The 19,709-nt window shown below is 41.8% G+C and overlaps 4 protein-coding genes across 5 annotated transcripts; 3 read left to right on the plus strand and 1 right to left on the minus strand.

Moving 5' to 3' along the window:
- The first annotated feature begins 2,500 nt into the window (after nt 1-2,500).
- On the plus strand, nt 2,501-5,760 carry LOC142377819 (olfactory receptor class A-like protein 4). Its single transcript, XM_075462143.1, has 4 exons — nt 2,501-2,731; nt 4,138-4,401; nt 5,152-5,397; nt 5,548-5,760. The coding sequence occupies exons 1-4, from the start codon at nt 2,501-2,503 to the stop codon at nt 5,758-5,760; spliced, it is 954 nt and encodes a 317-aa protein (XP_075318258.1).
- A 606-nt stretch (nt 5,761-6,366) lies between these two features.
- ora4 (olfactory receptor class A related 4) lies at nt 6,367-7,554 on the minus strand. The gene is given in 3 exon segments (XM_075459988.1): nt 6,367-6,403; nt 6,405-7,381; nt 7,468-7,554. Coding segments are annotated over 3 exon segments (1,101 nt in total).
- Nucleotides 7,555-10,443: 2,889 nt separating this feature from the next.
- Nucleotides 10,444-12,442, plus strand: fndc10 (fibronectin type III domain containing 10). 2 transcript variants are annotated; one of them, XM_075462145.1, is made up of 2 exons: nt 10,444-10,540; nt 10,706-12,442. In XM_075462145.1, exon 2 carries the CDS (start codon nt 10,849-10,851, stop codon nt 11,875-11,877), a length of 1,029 nt encoding a protein of 342 aa, XP_075318260.1. In that variant the 5' UTR covers nt 10,444-10,540; nt 10,706-10,848; the 3' UTR covers nt 11,878-12,442. The 2 variants fall into 2 exon arrangements, with proteins under 2 accessions (XP_075318260.1, XP_075318261.1); XM_075462146.1 differs by having other exon boundaries at nt 10,476-10,540; nt 10,700-12,442.
- Nucleotides 12,443-14,481: 2,039 nt separating this feature from the next.
- On the plus strand, nt 14,482-19,348 carry ssu72 (SSU72 homolog, RNA polymerase II CTD phosphatase). The gene is made up of 5 exons (XM_075461022.1): nt 14,482-14,755; nt 15,630-15,773; nt 17,770-17,909; nt 18,091-18,209; nt 18,421-19,348. The coding sequence occupies exons 1-5, from the start codon at nt 14,676-14,678 to the stop codon at nt 18,520-18,522; spliced, it is 585 nt and encodes a 194-aa protein (XP_075317137.1). The 5' UTR covers nt 14,482-14,675; the 3' UTR covers nt 18,523-19,348.
- The last annotated feature ends 361 nt before the right edge of the window (nt 19,349-19,709 follow it).

Below are 19,709 nucleotides of genomic sequence, written 5' to 3' on the forward strand. Positions count from 1 at the left end.
CTACGAATTAACACGTGGAATTATATACTTAACAAAAAAGTGTGAAACAACTGAAAATACGTCTTAAATGATGGTCCAACTAAACGCAAACCGGATGGAATAGCATGCCGCTGCAAGATGCTGTGGTAGCCATGCTGGTTCAGTATGCCTTCAATTTTGAATAAATCCCCAACAGTGTCACCAGCAAAGAACCCCCACACCATCACACATCCTCCTCCATGCTTCACGGTGGGAACCAGGCATGTAGAGTCCATCCGTTCACCTTTTCTGCGTCGCACAAAGACACGGTGGTTGGAACCAAAGATCTCAAATTTGGACTCATCAGACCAAAGCACTGATTTCCACTGGAAATGTCCATTCCTTGTGTTCTTTAGCCCAAACAAGTCTCTTCTGCTTGTTGCCTGTCCCTAGCAGTGGTTTCTTAGCAGCTATTCTACCATGAAGGCCTGATTCACACAGTCTCCTCTTAACAGTTGTTCTAGAGATGTGTCTGCTGCTAGAACTCTGTGTGGCATTGACATGGTCTCTAATCTGAGCTGCTGTTAACCTGCGATTTCTGAGGCTGGTGACTCGGATGAACTTATCCTCCGCAGCAGAAGTGACTCTTGGTCTTCCTTTCCTGGGGCGGTCCTCATGTGAGCCAGTTTCTTTGTAGCACTTGATGGTTTTTGCGACTGCACTTGGGGACACTTTCAAAGTTTTCCCAATTTTACGGACTGACTGACCTTCATTTCTTAAAGTAATGATGGCCACTCGTTTTTCTTTACTAAGCTGCTTTTTTCTTGCCATAATACAGATTCTAACAGTCTATTCAGTAGGACTATCAGCTGTGTATCCACCTGACTTCTGCACAACACAACTGATGGTCCCAACCCCATTTATAAGGCAAGAAATCCCACTTATTAAACCTGACAGGGCACACCTGTAAAGTGAAAACCATTTCAGGTGACTACATCTTGAAGCTCATCAAGAGAATGCAGAGTGTGTGCAAAGCAGTAATCACAGCAAAAGGTGGCTACTTTGAAGAAACTAGAGTATAAGGCGTATTTTCAGTTGTTTTATACTTTTTTGTTAAAGCTATGGTAGGTAATCCTAGAGAGCTAGCAAGAGAGCTAGCAAGATTCGAAAGTGTCCACTCCTCTAAGCTCCACCCCCCCCTCCCCATTCCGTCAGTGCTTCATCCAAAGCCGGTGGAACCGCATGCGCACATGGAGCAGGGAGCCGGCAGAGGGGGGCGTAGGCAGAAAGCAGAGGCATCTGATTGGTTTTTTGTAGGCGACCAATCCGAGATCAGCGGGACGCTGATCTCGGATTGGTCAGCTTTTTCTCAGTCCTGCAGCTGCCACAGAGGTCTGATTATTTTCGTCCCTTTTTCTAAATACATCTTGTATAGATTTCTCTCAGGATAGACGGACCATTTCACCCAGTATTACAAAATGTGTTTCTGAACAGGATTACCTACCATGTCTTTAAGTACATATTTCCACATGTGTCAATTCATAGTTATGATGCCTTCAGTGTGAATCTGCAATGTCAATAGTCATGAAAAGAAAGGAAACTCATTGAATGAGAAGGTGTGTCCAAACTTTTGGTCTGTACTGTATATATATATATATATATACATATATATGGCTCATTCAAGTGTAAACATTATTTTTAAATCTTTTGTAAGCTCTTTCCTTGTTATAATCCCTGAACTGGTTTATTATGAATGTACTTGGGCTTGTCCCAATCAAGACACCCACACAAGCCATTCATTTGGATATCTGTTTCAATTCCCAATCACTGGTTGTTAGAGTCTAATTAGATTTTCTGGCTGGTGAGGTCTGTATACCCTGAATATAAAGAGAAAGGATCCCATAACTTAATTTGTTAAGTTATAACCTCCCAATGAATTCAGAATTGTGTTTGGAGGAAACTGTCATTGACATGAAGTTAGATTGTAAAATAAAAGAGATCAAATATTTTTTGTCCATACCACCTCACAAGCAATTGCACACATGCACGCATGCAAAAAGGTCTCCACTTCCCTAAGGTTGATGGTTGAAGTAGTAAAGTTGCAAAGAAAGCAAATTTGATTCAGGTAAACTGATTAATCCCCTGTGCTTCATAAACATGCACCTTCAGCTCCCTACGGCCTAAAACATTGTGATGCTTTGTGACTTTCTGTGGCCCCGACAGGAGTTGACTTATCAGAGGGTAGTGCAGACAAGTCCATTTTTTGCTGTGATATCACAGGTGGAATCACCTTTATCCACATGCTCTGTGATGTAAAGGCTTTGAATGATTGCTCCTGCAAAGAGATTGAGGAACTTCATACTCTACCAACAGCGCGATGTTGGCAACATTTTGTGGAGGATTAAACCGCTGTATATCTGCTGTATAGACATCCAAAATGAAGATGGATCTGGCTTTGAGACGGGCAATTAAAACTGCCTCGGAGATTCAGGATTTGGAAACAATGAATGGTCTAATGGAAAATGAAGACAAACTTGTGGGGATGGGGCTTCGCACCTCACTGTCTCATGCACAGACAGCCTTTTACATCATTCTGGTGATACTAGGAATTCTGGGTAATGCCACTGTAATTGGGGTAATTGGGAAGAGTGTGATCCTGGACCGAAGCGGTGGACATAATTCGGACATCATCATAATTAATATGGCACTGTCCAATCTGATGGTGTCTGTGACGAGGAATACATTGGTTTTCATCTCAGACATTGGGTTAGAGGTATGTCGGCCTTGAAATTAAGTTGGTAAGAAGAGTCACTCTTTACTTCCTATAAAGCAACTAGATCTAGTTACCACAACATGCAGTTTTTTTCTTTACTGAAATGCTTCCGTTTGTGGAGTTGGTGTTTTCTATTGCAAACCCGCAATAATATGCATACGTTACTTATAGGCAAGTCAAGTTTATTTGTATTGCGCAATTCAACTACAGGGTGATACAAAGTGCTTTACAGATACATTAAAACAGTAGAAATAAAAAGCATGATTTAAATTTTAAACAAAAAAGAAAGAAATAAGAACAATAGATGTAATCAGATAAAATCAGTAGTTAAAATGTGATTAAGTTTTGAAACTCAAGCTTCAGATTTGGAGCTTTATTCAAATGCAGCAGAAAATAGGTGTGTCTTCAACCTGGACTGAAATACACTGAGTGTTTCAGCTGATCTGAGGCTTTCTGGGAGTTTGTTCCAGACATGTGGAGCATAGAAGCTGAATGCAACTTCTCCATGTCTGGTTCTGACTCTGGGAACTGATAGAAGACCGGATCCAGATGACCTGAGGGGTCTGGAAGGTTCATTTTGGGTCAGGAGGTCACTGATGCATTTTGGTCCAAGACCATTCAAAGCTTTATAGACCAGCATCAGAACTTTAAAGTCTATCTTCTGATGGACAGGCAGCCAGTGTAAAGACCTCAGAGCTGGACTGATGTGGTCCACTTTTTTGGTCTTAGTGAGGACTCGAGCAGCAGAGTTCTGAATAAGTTGCAGTTGTCTGACTGACTTTTTAGGTAGACCTGTAAAGATGCTGTTACAGTAATCAAGCCTACTGAAGATGAATGCATTGACTAGTTTTTCCAGGTCCTTCTGACACATAAGATCCTTTAACCTTGATATGTTCTTAAGGTGATAGTAGGCTGACTTTGTTACTGCCTTAATGTGTTTTTCCAAATTTAGGTCTGAGTCCATCACTACACTCAGATTTCTGGCCTGGTTGGTAGTTTCTAGGTGTATAGATTGAAGCTCTGTGGTGACCTGTGATCGTTTCTCTTTGGCTCCAAAGACAATTACCTCAGTTGTTTTTGTTTAGCTGGAGAAAGTTGTGGCACATCCAATCATTAATCTCCTCAATGCATTTACCAAGAGCCTGTACAGGGCCTCGGTCTCCTGGTGACATTGTAATATATATCTGTGTGTCATCTGCATAGCTATGGTAGTTTATTTTGTTGTTTTTTTATAATCTGTGCCAGTGGGAGCAAGTAGATGTTAAACAGAAGAGGTCCCAGGATGGAACCTTTGGGAACTCCACATGTGACTCTTGTGTGCTCACATGTAAAGTTACCTATTGACACAAAGTACTTTATAAGAGGTTAACCAGATAAACATTTACATACATGTCCGTCTTTTACAGCTGAACTCATCCAAAGGGTTATGTCAGCTCCTCATGGGAGTTTGGGTGTGGCTGCGATCTGTCAATGTGTGGTCAACACTCTTCCTCAGCGCGTTCCATCATCTGACTCTGAGGCGCATTGCTCCTACTGTCGGGAACCCTCACATGTCCCGGGGGACTCCAAAGATCCTGCTGCTGAGTCTAAGCTTAATTTGGTTTATCAACCTTCTTTACTCCATTCCTGCTTATATCTTTTCCACAAATGGAAATGTGAACACTACAGAGGTGAGAACAATGAGGGGTTACATGAGTTTAAATGCAAGGCTCATACTGTAACACTGGTTTTGCTTTTTTGAATGATCTGTTCACACCACAGCCACTAGATTTTTCATAGACTTTGAGTCTAAGCTTCATTCTTTTCCCCTATGATATGAATGACTGTTTGCACACATATGTCTTAATATAAACCAAACAAAGCATTTTATTAGCATCACCAAAGTAATCATGAAGTCTGCATTTATTCAGATTTAAAGAAAATAAAACTCACTATTGTCTGGCTGTACTGCCACACAATAACAACAATAATGTAAAAGTGTTGAAAAGCAAGTGTGAGTCCACAAACTGATGCATGCCAAAATGAAAAACAACCAACCAAAGCAAAGTGCCCATGTTAGATTTGATGCCAGCAACATGTTTGTTCAGACAGGGGGGTGTTTACCGCTGTGATCTATTACCTCTGCATTTACACTCTTTAAGCATTTGGAATTGAAGGATACAAATATTGTAGTTTTGAAAGTAAATGGTTTCCAGTTCTTATTTCATACAGGATTTCAGCTGCTCCACAGGTTGGAGTCTTTGTTAATGTATTATTTCATTCATCTATCAAATTTAGTTTTCTTTGGGTGACAAATCAGGAATACAGGGAGCCACAGCCAATTTGTGTCTGTGTCAAAAAGAGATTTCCTTAAGGAGTGAATACACCACTCTAAACTGTGTAGTGTTTCCACGTCTTCTTTCTTCCTCTCCCTTTCTTAGAGCCTGATGCTGGTGAGCAGCACAACGCGCCCCCTGCTGGGCTGTGTGTGGAACTTTCCATCCAGCTACAGTGGCCTGGCCTACGCCACCACATCCATGGTGATACATGAAACATTACCCATCGTCTTGATGGCATGTACCAACCTGAGCTCCCTGTACACACTCTACACCCATGGTAGGGTGCGGAGTTCAGCGAAGGATGAACCTATTATAAAGCGGGTGCCAGCTGAGAGGCGAGCCGCCAAGGTGAGAAAAAGACAGAAGCCATGTGGCTTTAAAGAAGCCACGAAAGTCCTGTACTTGAGTAGCAAAACAAGAATGTGGCTGTATCCATACTGCAGTGGTAACATTTTTATTCTAAGTGGGTGAATTTCTTTTTCTTGTGTGACTTTTCAGGTGATTCTCGCCCTCGTCATGCTCTTTATAATATCCTGGGGAACCAGCATTATATCTGTCAACTACTTCAACTATAACCGGGGCTCGTCAGTCGAGTTTCTGCTGGTCATCTCTCGCTTTGCCAATATAATTTTCATTGCCATGTCCCCTGCTGTTCTGGCAGTCGGTCACCGGCGGCTCCGCTCATGGATTAAGTCTTTGCTCACTCACTAACAAAGCTGCTGGGGGACAGAACACACTTTGGGCTGCAGCAAACGCACTACTCATAAACTATCTCCATAACACTATCAAATCATATTTAGAAAAAATCTCATAATATCTTAGAAGGTTGTAGGTCCTGAAAAGATATAGTGACAAAACGCAAGAAAATACGAGCAAACACTCAAAACGTTGTTAAATAGAACTATGGAGGAACATTTTTGTCTAATATTCCCTTTGTTCTTCACTTTTGGGTCAAAGACTTTCTTTGCCATGCTAGAGATTGTACGGAGTTTGAAGTGCTGAAAAGCTGCAGACATTAGTTTGTTAACCCTAGAAACATTGTTGGAGATGTCTTACTCAGACAGACACAACAGCACAAACAATCTTTTCAAGTGAGACAAAGTAAACATAAAATAAAAAATAAAAATCATCAAATAATGATTTTCTGGGATACATCTCAGCTGAAACTGCATATTTTAATATGTATAAGAAATTAAATCATCTACTTGGGTCTACCATCTGATATTGGACTTACTTGACAGAATGTGTCTTAGTTTGACTTGCAATAAAGACTCAAAAGTCTTAAATCAAGCTAAACCTGATTACACTTTCTTTCCATTAGCTGTTTGATTTAACTTTCTCTTCCAGCTTTATTTTTTTTTTCAACAACAAAAATGGTTTGTTTTCCTTCCTTTCCCTTTGTCTTTGGGGATTCACTCCCCTTTCCAGTCTCCTCACTGTAACATTGAAAAACTTTAGTCCACACCAGTATCATACTTTTGATTTTCTTCCTGAGCTTTCCATGTCCCAGAGCCACCACCATGGGACTGAATCCTACAAATAACGAAGCAGAGAAATGAGCTACAGTTAGCAACCCTTCAGCGTGGTTGCCCCCATCATGGTTGTAGTATGTAACTGCGGCAACCTGAAGGGCCCAGCAGACCACAAAGAGCGACACAAGCGACATGATGACATGAGCCGCCTTATGTTCACTGGACACGTGTTTGTCCAGCTCCCCATGGCTTCCTCCTGACTCTGTTCCTGAGGTGACAGCTCGGATGTGCTTGGCCAGAGCATGAAGTGTAGCTAGGTTGGTGCCAACCATCAGTATCAGCGGCAACACCTCATTGAGTGCAAGAGAAGAGGAGGCAAAGGCTGCCCCTTGCTGTTCAGAGGGGAACTCCCAGACGCAGCCTAACAGAGGCCTGGTGGTGCAGCTTATCACCATCAGCTCCACAGTGGCATTGCCGTGGACATGAGTGCTGTACACCAGAGCAGGGATAGAGAAGGCAAAATTAGCCCCCCACACCAGTGCCAGTACAATCCATACCCGTCGTCTCTCCCGCTGAAGTGCAAGAGGACCAAAGTTCACTTGATGTCGTCTCAGGGTGGTGCAGTGGAAGGCACTAAGAGCTAGAGTCACCCAACAACCCACAGCCCGCCACCACACCCACAGCAACATAAAAACTCTGCACCATCCTGGAGACAGAGACACATCCAAGCCCAGGTCCGATACGAAAATGGGCACCGTTCGAAAAAGTGAGGTCAGCAGGTTGGCGAGTGACAGATGCACCAGAATTGTATCTGACGGAGGGAGTCTCCGAGATGGACTCTCAGAGGCTGACTGAAACACCTGAGAGCAAAAACAAGAAAGACTGAGGTCAGTCCCACTCAAAAACATTCAGCCCGCTAAGCACTCAAAACGATGTATTTTCTCACCACATGGATGACCAAGATGTTTCCTAGAATGCCTGAAGAGACCAAGAGCCCAAACAGAATAGCATCAACAGTGAGGACTTCTGACATGGCATCATCCTCTCCACGGCCACATAGTTCACTTCTTCTTTGTGATAAGCACGTAGGTGAGAGTAATATATCGGAGCTTGACGCAGCACTACTGCTGCTCTTGACACTCGTGGGGTTTTATATGCACAGACACACAAACAAATCTTTGCTGACCACATTCACGGTCAATTTAACTCATTTGTTGGCACTTTCCATGTTCTCGTCACACGTCACAAATGAAATGTAATGGTGACTATTTGAACAACAATTACATACAGAAGCTGCTTGTTTTAATGGGCCAACAATCTGAGATGGGTTTACATTGCTGTCCGGTTCATTTTTTTGTTTCTTTTTAATGTCTATTGACAAGCCAGGCAATATAACAATAGCAAGAATTAGATAATGATGTAAACTATAAATCATTGACCACACAGAGTAGTCAATGATCCTATGAAACCTTTCTATAACAGCTGAAGCTACATAAGATGCTGAGGCTACATAAGATGGCCTCACAGATTCAGCATTTTTATCTTCTTACTAAGCCATTAATATTCTCCCTTGGTACTTATTATTTACTGGGTTTCCAACTTTCTCCCTTGGGGAAAGGAATTAGAGCTTGAAATAATCACTGCTAAGCACTGCTTAATTAAATGTTCAGTGCGAAACCATCACGCACCTGGATCTAACACCAATGTTAAAATATTTCCATTGTACCCTGGAACATTCAAATTTTTACTTCATATTCCTAACTGTCAGCAATGACCATCCCATATTCATGTTGATACTACACACAACATATGACTGGCCTCTTTCAGTAGCTACTCTTGCTGCATCAACAGGAGCTCAACACAATAAAAGGAACCGTACTGCAGCGCAGTGGTGATTGAAGGTTTTGTAAATTCACTAGAATTTCTGCATTCATTTGTCCTGAAAGCAAAGACCAAAAAGTAGGAAAAAAAAGTCACCAATCCACCAGGTCAATTAACTGTTAATGAAAATGGTCTCATATTACATGTGTGTGAGTTGGGAAAGTACAGTATGTTAAGCTCTGTTTTCGGTATCTAGTGTGAATCCAAAGCAATGCTAACTGTCGATGAGTCGGGCAAATCAGCCTGGAGATTGTTTGTTCGTTTCTCCAAAATAAATCAGCTTGAATTCTGGGATGGTGGATTTCCTCATACAAACTGCTTCCTTCTTTTTATTGGTTTAAAGTCATTACTTTCACATTGTAGTTACGCAACATTAACTTTTCTTTCCTTTAACTATTCTTTGGTGGAACGGCTTCTCTTCTCAGAATCTTTGTCTTGCTGCTCAACACCATTGCCATCAAGATTATTTAAGATACTAGATAGAATTCACTGATATAATTCAGAATGTTCCAATCTGACGTCATCCAGGTCTAGATGCAGCAAAACAAGTCCAAACCTTGATAATACCACCACCATGTTTCACAGATGGGATACGATTCTTGTTCTGGAATGCAGTGTTTTCCTTTCTCCTAACGTAACTCTTCTCATTTAAATAAAACTTTCATTTTCATTCTCAACCATCCACAGTGTTCTCCTAATGGTGGACTCCTGATCATTTCATTATGGATGTAGTAAACATTATTTAACCTGTATTTACTCCAGCCTTTTTATGGTTTAAGTTGAACTGTGAAGACGTGGTTTTGCTGCATTTCATTATGTTAGCTTGTCACATGATTGCAAACATATTTCAATCCCCATAAAAAAAATTGAGAAAACAGTCTGAAGATCTTACAGCAGAACGAGACAATTTACATCCTAACAAATTGTTATAAAGTTTGCCATTAACTCCATGAACCAGTCCCCCTAAAATGTGAACATTTTAAGACCGATATAGGTGCTGTAAGTCTATGCATCAGAGCGCAGTGTTTATCGTGGTCAGTCATAAACATTTAATAAAATGATTAGGATCAACGGCTGCAAAATTCTGTATGGCAATAAGCCACTTATGCTCCTGCTGTGGTGGAAATTTGCAAATTAAGGATTTGGAATGATTTCCATCTTGTTAGGTCAGTTTTTACCCTATGTCACTAAAACAGCAACTACCTGCACTGAATCACAAAGAAAGGTAGAAAGTTTGGTTAACAGTCTGAGTGCACAAATAGCTCAACTAACCTGAGTGCTTTGCTCTAAATTATTAGTATAATTTCAATCAGATATGGATCGTTGCCTGAGTTGTCTAAAGCAGTTGAAAATAAAGCGTGCCGATGAATGGCATCTAATATAATAAACCAAGAAAATGTTTCAAAATAATCACAAGGGTTGTAGTTTATGGTCATTCAGAGTTCATTTCAAGTCAACTTCATTTATGTAGAACCTTTAAGCATTTGAAGTGCAACCCAAAGTGCTTTACAGTAAAAAAAAAAATACACAGTTATAATGACATAAAAGAGAGTAAAAAGATTAAATGATTAACAACACACACAAAAAGAATTTTTCAATGGCAGTGAAATGTAACATAATATTTATTTTGTATCATGAATCATGAGTCAATTTGAATCAACATGGATTGTGTTCATTTTTCCTGGCTAAATAAAGAACCAGAACAATGAGACAAATCACAATTTGAATCAGCATAGTGACATATTTTCTGATACATTTCGCTCCCATCAATATTGATGTTTTACAGGTGCGCAAAAACGACCGGACACCATCGGGGTGTTACAGTGGCAATCTGAGCACTTTGGGTTATGAGATGCCTCCAGGTGAGCAGCACAGGTGCGCTAAAACCCTCCATCCAGTGTTTCCAGGACTCGTGCCTGTTTTTTTCCGTTACTGACTGTTATTTGAAGCATTGCGTGGGATGATGCCTCACTTAGCGACTGCTGATGACAAATATTTTATGCACGCACCCAAGCTCCCATGCACTGCGCGGCGCGCTCCTCCACAGCAGGCATCGAAGCCTTTACATCAAGCCAGACAGGAAGAAGGCGGCACATCTGATGGCACGATAGCCGACTCCTCTGGAGCTATCGAAATAAGTAAGTGGTTTTGATAAATGCCTGTGCGCTGCGAATCACATTCGTGTTAGTTTTATCACCCTCAGGGCTTGATTAGTTTCATCCTGCATATCCTGTGGAAGGTCATAATCAGCTCTTTTACTAACTGGATGGCCGAATGATTTAATGTTTTTTTCTGAGATGCAGATGAACCATGGATGAGAAATCTTGTTTCACGCGGATTTTGTCGCGTGCACTGAAATAGAGCTGATCGTATGGCAGATGTCAACTAGCCTGCATGGTGCCATCGCCCATCCGATCCACTGTGAGCGAAAATAACTCGAAGTGAGATGACAAACCAACATCGACCATCACTGCTCGCCTTGTCGGCGCTCCTGCTCTGCACACTAATACAACAGACAGGTGGATCTCATCGCAGCGGCCCAGCATCATCACCATCGACATCCTCATCAGAGGTGAGAGGCAGGAATAATGAGGGGACGGAACCTAACTGGCTCAGACAGATCCACAGCTCAATTCAGCGCAATCACAGCCACTACAGCAGGCCATCAGCAAAGCTTAAAGAGATAACAGGCCACGTGAAAAGCTCCTCGGTCAACACCAGCCGAAGCACTGCCGTCACATCTGAGTGGTCTGGCAGTGCTCTGAGTCAAAGACCAGATGAAGGAGTGTCACCAATATGTGCCTACAGAGTGATTGAGGGAGGCATTTGGGGACAACTGTGTTTTCGACACACAATGTTTGGGTACAAATGTCATGAGGGAGATTGCAGGGCATCCGTGTCTTTAGGGAATCTAGTGGCAAATATATTAACAAATGGCAGCGTACTGTTACAGTGGACCCATGAGGGAGAATCCACAGAAACAGGCCGAGACATGGAGACTGCCGAGACCGCAGCTGGTGAGAAGAGCAGCGGGGATCCGCGAACAAATTCAACACTGGAAACCTCGCGATCAAACGTTGTTTACGGAGAGCGACACCAGAGACGCGGAGGCTACGAGTTGAGCTGCTGGTGGAATGGAAGCTATACCCAGTTTGAGTGCGCAAGTGTGCATCTCGGATCGGGCTGCAGGGACCTTCTCCTGGCCGAGCTGCACGAGAACATCCCGTACCGCATCTGTTTACGCTCCCTGGCCCGCTCAGATCCGGAGAAGAGAGCTGACCAGCGGGACTGTGTGGAGTTTACCCTGCCGCCCTCTGGGATGCAGGACATCGTGATCGCCATGACAACGGTGGGAGGAGCCATTTGCGTGATGCTGGTGATCATTTGTTTGCTAGTGGCATACATCACAGAAAACATAATGAGCCCCACGACACAGCACACATACACCTCCTACCGCACTCACTCACGTCACTGATGCACTACTAAATCAACAAAATGGCTACATTAACATGTCTCACAATCATAGTCACTGTCTTGGGCTATATTTCAATATAATATACTAATTATGACCAAACTGAAGCACAATTTACTGTGTCTCTGCAAATAAGATGCCTTGTCAACTTCTGCCAAGGTGCGCTGAACCAAAACCACTGATGAACTACATTTAGTACAGTAGTTTGTTGTGTTATGTTTTCGTTCATGGATTACCCTGTTCTGCCATCAGGCAGCATTTATACAGCAATACAAATAGTCCAATTAAATGTGTCTGGTTGCATCAGAATCACCAGTGTTTTGCTAAAAGTGAGAATATCATGCAGAGAAAAATAAAACTTTCCTGAATCACATTTTTCTCTTGATCACGTCATTCTGGTTTTGCTTTTAATTTGTGTACAGTAGGCAGTGTATTTGTACCATTTTGTGAAGGGCAATACAATATACTGTTAGTGTACAATCTCCTAATACTGTGCCAAACATCTTGAACTAGAACACCTTTTTGTCCTGCTGACTGCAAATAAAGTACAGTGTGGTTATTTTTAATATTTTAGAGCTGTGCTTAATTTTTTTCCCATTTGTGTTTGAGTGCATGCTTGTGGTAGCGTTCACATCCAGGTCAACTTACAACAATCTTTTAGGGATAGGAGCTAAAAATATCCAAACACAAGAGCTTACGAGCTGCGGCATGCATGCCATTCTAAAAGAAGGACAAGGGCTCGAGAAGTGCTAAGCTGCTAAGACCCACACCAGTTTCTTTGGCCTGCTGGAAATAGGAAATAGTGCAAGGCATGAAGTTGAAATTCAGTCTGAGAAATAAGTGAATTTTCCAGAAAAGGCCACCTCAACAACAACACCACCAAGGTCATGCTGAGAGGCCTCCGCCCAGGTCATTGTCTTTCATCTCACTAGATCCTGAAAGAGTCGCATTGAAGAAGCAGGCAATTGTGTGACTATTAAGTGGAAGAATGATGCAGGTGTAAGCCTACTGAGTTGGAAAGCAGAGGGTTTGGAGGTAAGTCCCATAGCTGGACAACATGGGCATCACAGGAGGCATTGTGCAAAAGGAGGTCAGGTCATGTTCACCTCTGAGGGGGGCGTTAGTTACTCCATGGTGGCTGTGGATCAGGCAAGGAGAGCCACCTGTGGTGTAGTGCTGCGCGGACACAAATCAGGACACAATCAGGTTGATTGTCTTTCCCAAGCAGACATCGATACATGGACACACTGGTGATCGAACCGCTGACCTATCAGTTGGAAGATTACCACAATCTCAAATGAAAGAGTTGATGGCTCCAGAAAACACAGATAATGTGTCCAGGTCCATCAAGACAACTTAGCCTACATGATCAGTTTTGCACAAATAATTTCCTTAAAATCTTTCAATTGATCCAAAATCCTGCAACCAGAATACTGACTGAGTTCCGAGTCAGCAACAACAACTCTCCATTTTAAAACTGCCAGCATCCCTGTTGCTTTTTTAAAAATAATTTCTAGGACAAGAATGGTAGGAGGAGCCTACAGTTTTAAGGCCCATCTCCTGTGGGACCAGCTGCCAGTTTGGGTGTGGGACACTGGCACCCTCTCTGTTTTTAAAACTAAGCTTTAAATTGACCTTTTCAATAAGGTTATATTTAATTCAACTATATTTTTTAGCTTTACTTGTTTCAAATTATTTTTATTTTTTCAATAATTTTAAGAATTTGTTTTGAGTTTCTGCTTTTATTGCTATTTATATTATATTTATATTTGAATGGTATTTTCAAGTGGTTTATAATGGTTCAGCTTTACTTTTTTTAGAGTATGCTTTTATCCAGTATGCTTGTCCTCTCACCTTTAACTTTTGTTTTGTAAAGCATTTTGGGTTGCACATGCTTGAGAAAGTACTCTGTGAACAAAACTAAGTTGAGTACTATTGTTATTATAGTGGAAAAGTTTTCATAGTGCATGAAAAAGGTATTTTTATTTTCTATTCCCCAAAAAACTTGCAGATTGATTCGGAAAATTAAGCAACAAAAGAGCTGCCACTTATCAAAGGATACGGCATGATCACTTATAACGCATACTGCTCAATACTGCTGTATGTTTGATATAAATCCTTATCTCCATCCATCCATCCATCCATCAATCATCTTCCGCTGGTCCGGGGATCGGGTCGCGGGGGCAGCAGCTTGAGCTAAATCCTTATCTCGTGAAATAAATAGGAATAAAAACATGCATTGTTTCTTTCAGACGTTCATTGGGTACTATACTATAAAAGTAATTACTCTGCTTGGAGTCTTGGAGACAAAGATAATCTACTCTTCGGTCGACCCAGTCACAGTAACTACTCACAGATACTCACATCCATCCTAGAAATAAAACGTTTTTGCCTATTTTTCTCCAATAGTTTCTGTAGCAGTCGGCCTCTCTTGCGTTTAAAAACACACTGAAATTAATTAACTGGCATTTTTATAGTTTAGCTAAACAAAAAATTAGCATTTTACACAACACGTTTACCGGCATCTCGTCGCCGTCACAGCGTTTTTCCGCTTGACAATTAACTCCGCCCCCTCCATGACATCACTTTATAAAGCCGTGAGCAACCCACGGAGTTCCGCCATTTTAACTTCCTTCCTCAAAAGAAGAAGACTTCATCGCAGAATATTATACTCGAAACGCCATACCCGTTAACTGTACATAGGGGGTGTTCCTCGTTTATTTTTCTCCCACAAATCAAAGTATTCGCCTCTTGTTAGTTTCTGACAGCTTTAACGAGTTAGTTTCAGCCGGAGAGTCGCAATGCCGAGCCACCCGCTGCGTGTAGCGGTTGTGTGCTCGAGCAACCAGAACCGCAGTATGGAAGCGCACAATATCCTCAGGTAAAGACGAGTCGCCAGGAAGACGGAAAACAGGGAAACGACCACGAAGTGAAGGAGATCTTTGCGGTATCGAGTGGTTTTCTGAGCCGGTCGCAATCCGCGTCGACGCGGTGACAGTCATGTCAGGCCTTAACGCAGTTTAACAATGGACTCGCACCTCTGAGTGTCCCACGGCCGCTGTGGCTTATTTTAAACACCACTTTCTGACTGGGTTTTTATGTTTTGGGCAGCCTAAATTTGTCGTCCACACAGGTTTTGCTTTCAAAAGATTTCAGGGATTTCAAAGGTCCAAGTTCTAGAGTATTTTTATTTTTTTTTATTTGCTCCCCCACATGTTGCCAACAGCGCCCCCTGGTATGAAATTTTCCGGAAGGGTGATACTGCAGTTGTGCAACAACGGGTGGTTTTATCATCTCCGAGCAGTCGGCCTGTTTTCACAACACCACTTGAGGAATTTCGTGTGCAGATTTCTCAGTTATTAAACTGGGGGAGGTGTGCTGTCTGACTTTTGTTTTCAGATGGCCGCTCCGCTCTCACTGAAGGTTTTCTAAACCGCTTAGGACGCGGCGACAAACCCTAAAACTAATTAGTAGTCACCTGACAGTTTTTTTTTTTTTTTTGTTGTTTGTTTGTTTTTTTTCATTTCATTTCCTCAGGCTGTTTAGTTTCTTATCTAGACATGTGATGGCACAGACGAGAAGAGTTGGAAGTGGGCCACTGCACCACTTGAGCAATGTTCTTATCCAAGAAGACTGATTTTTATTTTTTTGTGTGTGACTATACAAAGATGGGAAGAATTGCTTTCTGTTAAATCTACCCTGCTCCTTTTTAAGTTGTTGCATAATTCATTGTCTTGTCCTTTTTCTTTTTGCAGCAAACGTGGATTTGATGTCCGATCATTTGGGACGGGGTCTCACGTGAAGCTACCCGGTCCCGCCCCGGATAAGCCTAATGTGTATGACTTCAAAACGACTTATGAACAGATGTACAACGACTTGGTCCGCAAGGACAAGGAACTGTATCCCCTCCACACTCACCTGTTCCTCACACACGACATGCGTATTTTATTAGAAGCCACAGAAGTAAACATGAGCCATGTACATGTGTTGTGATTATACACTGATGTTTGTGGGAGTCGTGGCCTTGGAACGGCACAAAAGATGGGAGCGCACCAATGGGTAAAACAGTTGGAGGACTTTAAAGGTGTAACAGATACAGGCTTGGTTATAAAATCTATAAAATGTGGGCTGAAGAGTCGTCGTGCAGTAAAACAGTAAGTCCAATTTGTTGGAGGTTGACCTGTTTGATAATTGAATCTGTCGCCTCTACTGCCCTAGTTCGTTTAATCTTTTAGAGGACTGTCTAGGTGCTGCTGTTTTTACTTGTTGGCTTTTTTTTTTTCTTTCCCTCCCTCGCATCAATTAAGAGTTTTTGGAGCCTCTGTTGTGTGCCTAGTAAAAACACGAAGAGGGAACGGAAAATATGAAATGACCAGAAGAAAATGCCATCAGCAGAGATTTATTTGTTAAAAACAAATAAAAGTAGCAAAGGAGAAAGACGAATGTTATCACTGACACGGGGGAGTGCATTAAACCATGAACACAGCTGATTTTGTTTTTTAAATAAACTCCAGAGATGAATGACTAGAATGATAAGTTAGAAATGCACTTTTCACCTCCACCAAAGTGAGGCCAACCAAAAAAAAAAAAACTATTGTATATTATACAAATCCTGTAGTTTGCCAGAATAATGAACATGCATGATTTCTGCACTTTTGATTGCTCACATATATATATTCAATGCTATTAATTGTTCTGTTAATCCTGTTTGTAAATAACAATTAGCGGGCATTTTTTCAAGATGTTAATCGTAAGTTATATTAGGTTAAACCTTCTTGTTTCCTAAGAAGTTTTACAGATATATATATTTATTTAAACAGGTTAAATTGGAGTAATTCTGAGAAGCCTCCTTTGAAGTGTTCTGTTTGTAAGGAGCTCTTGAGAAGGTACAGGCTTAAATAAGGTGTAAGACTTGCTCCAGTCAGGGCTTTTACCTGCTCTTGCTGTTATTACTCTCTTGCAGGTGTGGGTTCTGACAGCCCATGGTAAGTTGAGTATCATGTCAAAGATGCCATGTAAATCCCTGTGTGTTTATGAATAGAAGGTGCACACACGGCCTGCTGTAAAACCTTTGCTCGTAGCATATGAGTTTTCGTGCACCTCTAGCTCGCCACTAGAGACGACACAAGGTGGTAGACGGCTCGTTTGCAACACCTGCCAAGGTGACAGATGGTGTGTCCGGCTGGGTTTTAGGAAAGTTCATGTTGGACAGAATCAAAAGATCTGCTGTTACAACAACTGTATTAGCCGGACAGTATCTCTTTGAGAACATTGATACATTAAAACTTCTTTGAATGGACGCTCTCCTGTCTTAAGCCACACTTATTACCCTGAAAGTCCACCACCTAGACCAGGGGTGTCAAACTGGTCATGAAAGGGCCGTGTGGCTGCAGGTTTTTGTTCCAACCCTGCGACAGCACAGCTGACTTGTTTCCTTCAATCAACTGAACTGGTAAGACCTTCAGTGCAGACAGTTCAGTTGATTGAATGAAACAAGTCAGCTGTGCTGTTGCAGGGTTAGAACAAAAACCTGCAGCCACACGGCCCTTTCATGGACCAGTTTGACACCCCTGACCTAGACTTTTCCTTTTTTGTCTTTTTTTAAACTGACCAGTGATGCCAAGGTGGCACCACTAGGGGGTGCTGTTGTTTCTCCTTTAGACTGACTCCTGACACCATTCAAGTGTGCTTTTTTTTTTTTTTTTTTTTAATACTCGAGTTGGATTTACTGAAATTCAATCAAAGCAAACTTCACTCTTGCTCCAGGAAGAAAAAAAAATGAACTCATCTCCCTGGGTTTTTCCTTGTATTTCTGCATCTAAAGGTGTTCTGAGTTTGCTTTGTTCCCTTGGTTTCTCTCCGGCCACTGTTTTCCTTGACCTCCCTGCTGTTCAGATACACACAGAATGGCATCCTGCACATGCTGGACCGCAACAAGCGCATCAAATCAAAACCAGAGCGCTTTCAGCACTGCAAGGACAAGTTTGACCTGGTCATCACCTGTGAAGAGAGAGTATATGACCAAGTGCTGGAGGGTGAGGAGTTTCAGAGACAATGTTGGATTACTAACCAGACGTACAAAGTTTCTGATTCAGAGCTTTTTTTTTTTTCAAAATATGCTGCTGTTATCTGTGATTTCTGAAACCCCAACAATGCATGGTTTTAATTTCTTTTAAATGTGTTTCAATTTGTGTCTTATTTGTTGTTGGCCCACAGATCTGAATTCCAGAGAGCAGGAGACTCTCCAACCCGTGCATGTTATCAATGTAGACATTCAGGATAACCATGAGGAGGCCACGCTGGGTGCCTTCCTCATCTGTGAGCTGTGTCAATGTGTGAGTGTCTTCCCACCAGAGCTCAGAGACTTAACTATGAAATAATGAACTTGAGTCATATTTAAGTGTTCATAATTGCACTGCAGTGCGATTCTTTTTTTTAAAAAAAAAAGTACTCAGTGGTCACTTGATTATCATCAAATGATTGTTAGAAACCAGCCGCATGCGCACACGGGCTGTGTTTGATAGTTTTCCCTCTTCGCCCCCACAGATCCAGCACACCGACGACATGGAGAATGAAATCGATGAACTCTTACAAGAGTTCGAGGAGAAGAGCAACAGGCCTTTCCTTCACACTGTCTGCTTCTACTGATACACGACAGAAATTTGCAATAAACACAGACCGGGATCGCAAGCAATCAAAGAGTAGAATATGAACATGAGCGCTTCATAATCCACTGTCATCTATGACGCGTAAATGCATAAATGCCGTGTGCCTGCACAGACACACACGATGCTTTGGGTCAGGACCTAACAAATGAGCGCCGTTGGACATTGTGGTGATGATGAGTTCTTCCTGTGTCGAGGACAGACTCGCTGCTTTCACTCTGCCTTTATTTCCTCAGATCAAGGTTAGCGCCAGGTCCTCCGCCCATCCCAGTCAAGTGAAATCACTCAACCATGTCTCCTCAGGGAGAGCCATGACACCCACAGCCAAGATTCACATCTCCTCCATAAGTCCCTCCCCCTTTTTGTTCAACACAGCATATTTATGCTGAGTTTTATTTTTTCTGGTTTACAATTCGTTCAAGCATATATGACAAGCGTTAATTATAATGGGACAATGTACACGTGTTTACACATAGGAGGAGTATTCATTGAATTATTTGTTATTTTTGTGCAACTATGTGTTGTATATTAGTTGGGGTTGAGTTAAAGAGGGTGGGCTGATAATGAATAACCAAACCAAGATCTCTCAGAGGCTCTCCTCCAGTGTGTTTCCAATATAATGTGCTGATTCATATTTAAACTCTGACATGCTGTTTTTCAGGGCATAGTATTTTGTTTTGTTTTCCTTTTGTAAATGTTTAAGAATTGAAGCATTGTAATTATTTTCAAACTGCGAGCTCAGCTCCGAGTGCCTGATTTTCTGGATGTGTATATATGAATCTACTAAAGAAAGAAATGTCTCGAAGAAACTTCACGTCTCTTTATTGGCTTTGCAATGTTTAGTCTGTCGTGGATTCAAAATGGACAATTATTTTATCACCTTTTAAGGGCAAAAAAACAGGAGTGCACATCTTGACAGCGAAATACTGTGTCTTTAGAGACGTCTGGTTATGGGTTGTAAAAGCAGATGAACACAGTGATTCTGTCTTACAGTCGTGCAGACTCAAATCGTTGCTGGGACAGTGTCCTCACACTCAGGGTAGTCATCTAACTGCTTTGGACATGATCATCTGTATCACTTTGATTAAACATACAGAGAGTAATGCAATAAGCTGACCAGATGACCAGCAGAAACTGTATAACACACAGTCGTAGACCTCTTGCTTTGCT

The sequence above is a fragment of the Odontesthes bonariensis genome, chromosome 3 (genome assembly GCF_027942865.1).
Source record: "Odontesthes bonariensis isolate fOdoBon6 chromosome 3, fOdoBon6.hap1, whole genome shotgun sequence".
Lineage (NCBI taxonomy): Eukaryota > Metazoa > Chordata > Actinopteri > Atheriniformes > Atherinopsidae > Odontesthes > Odontesthes bonariensis.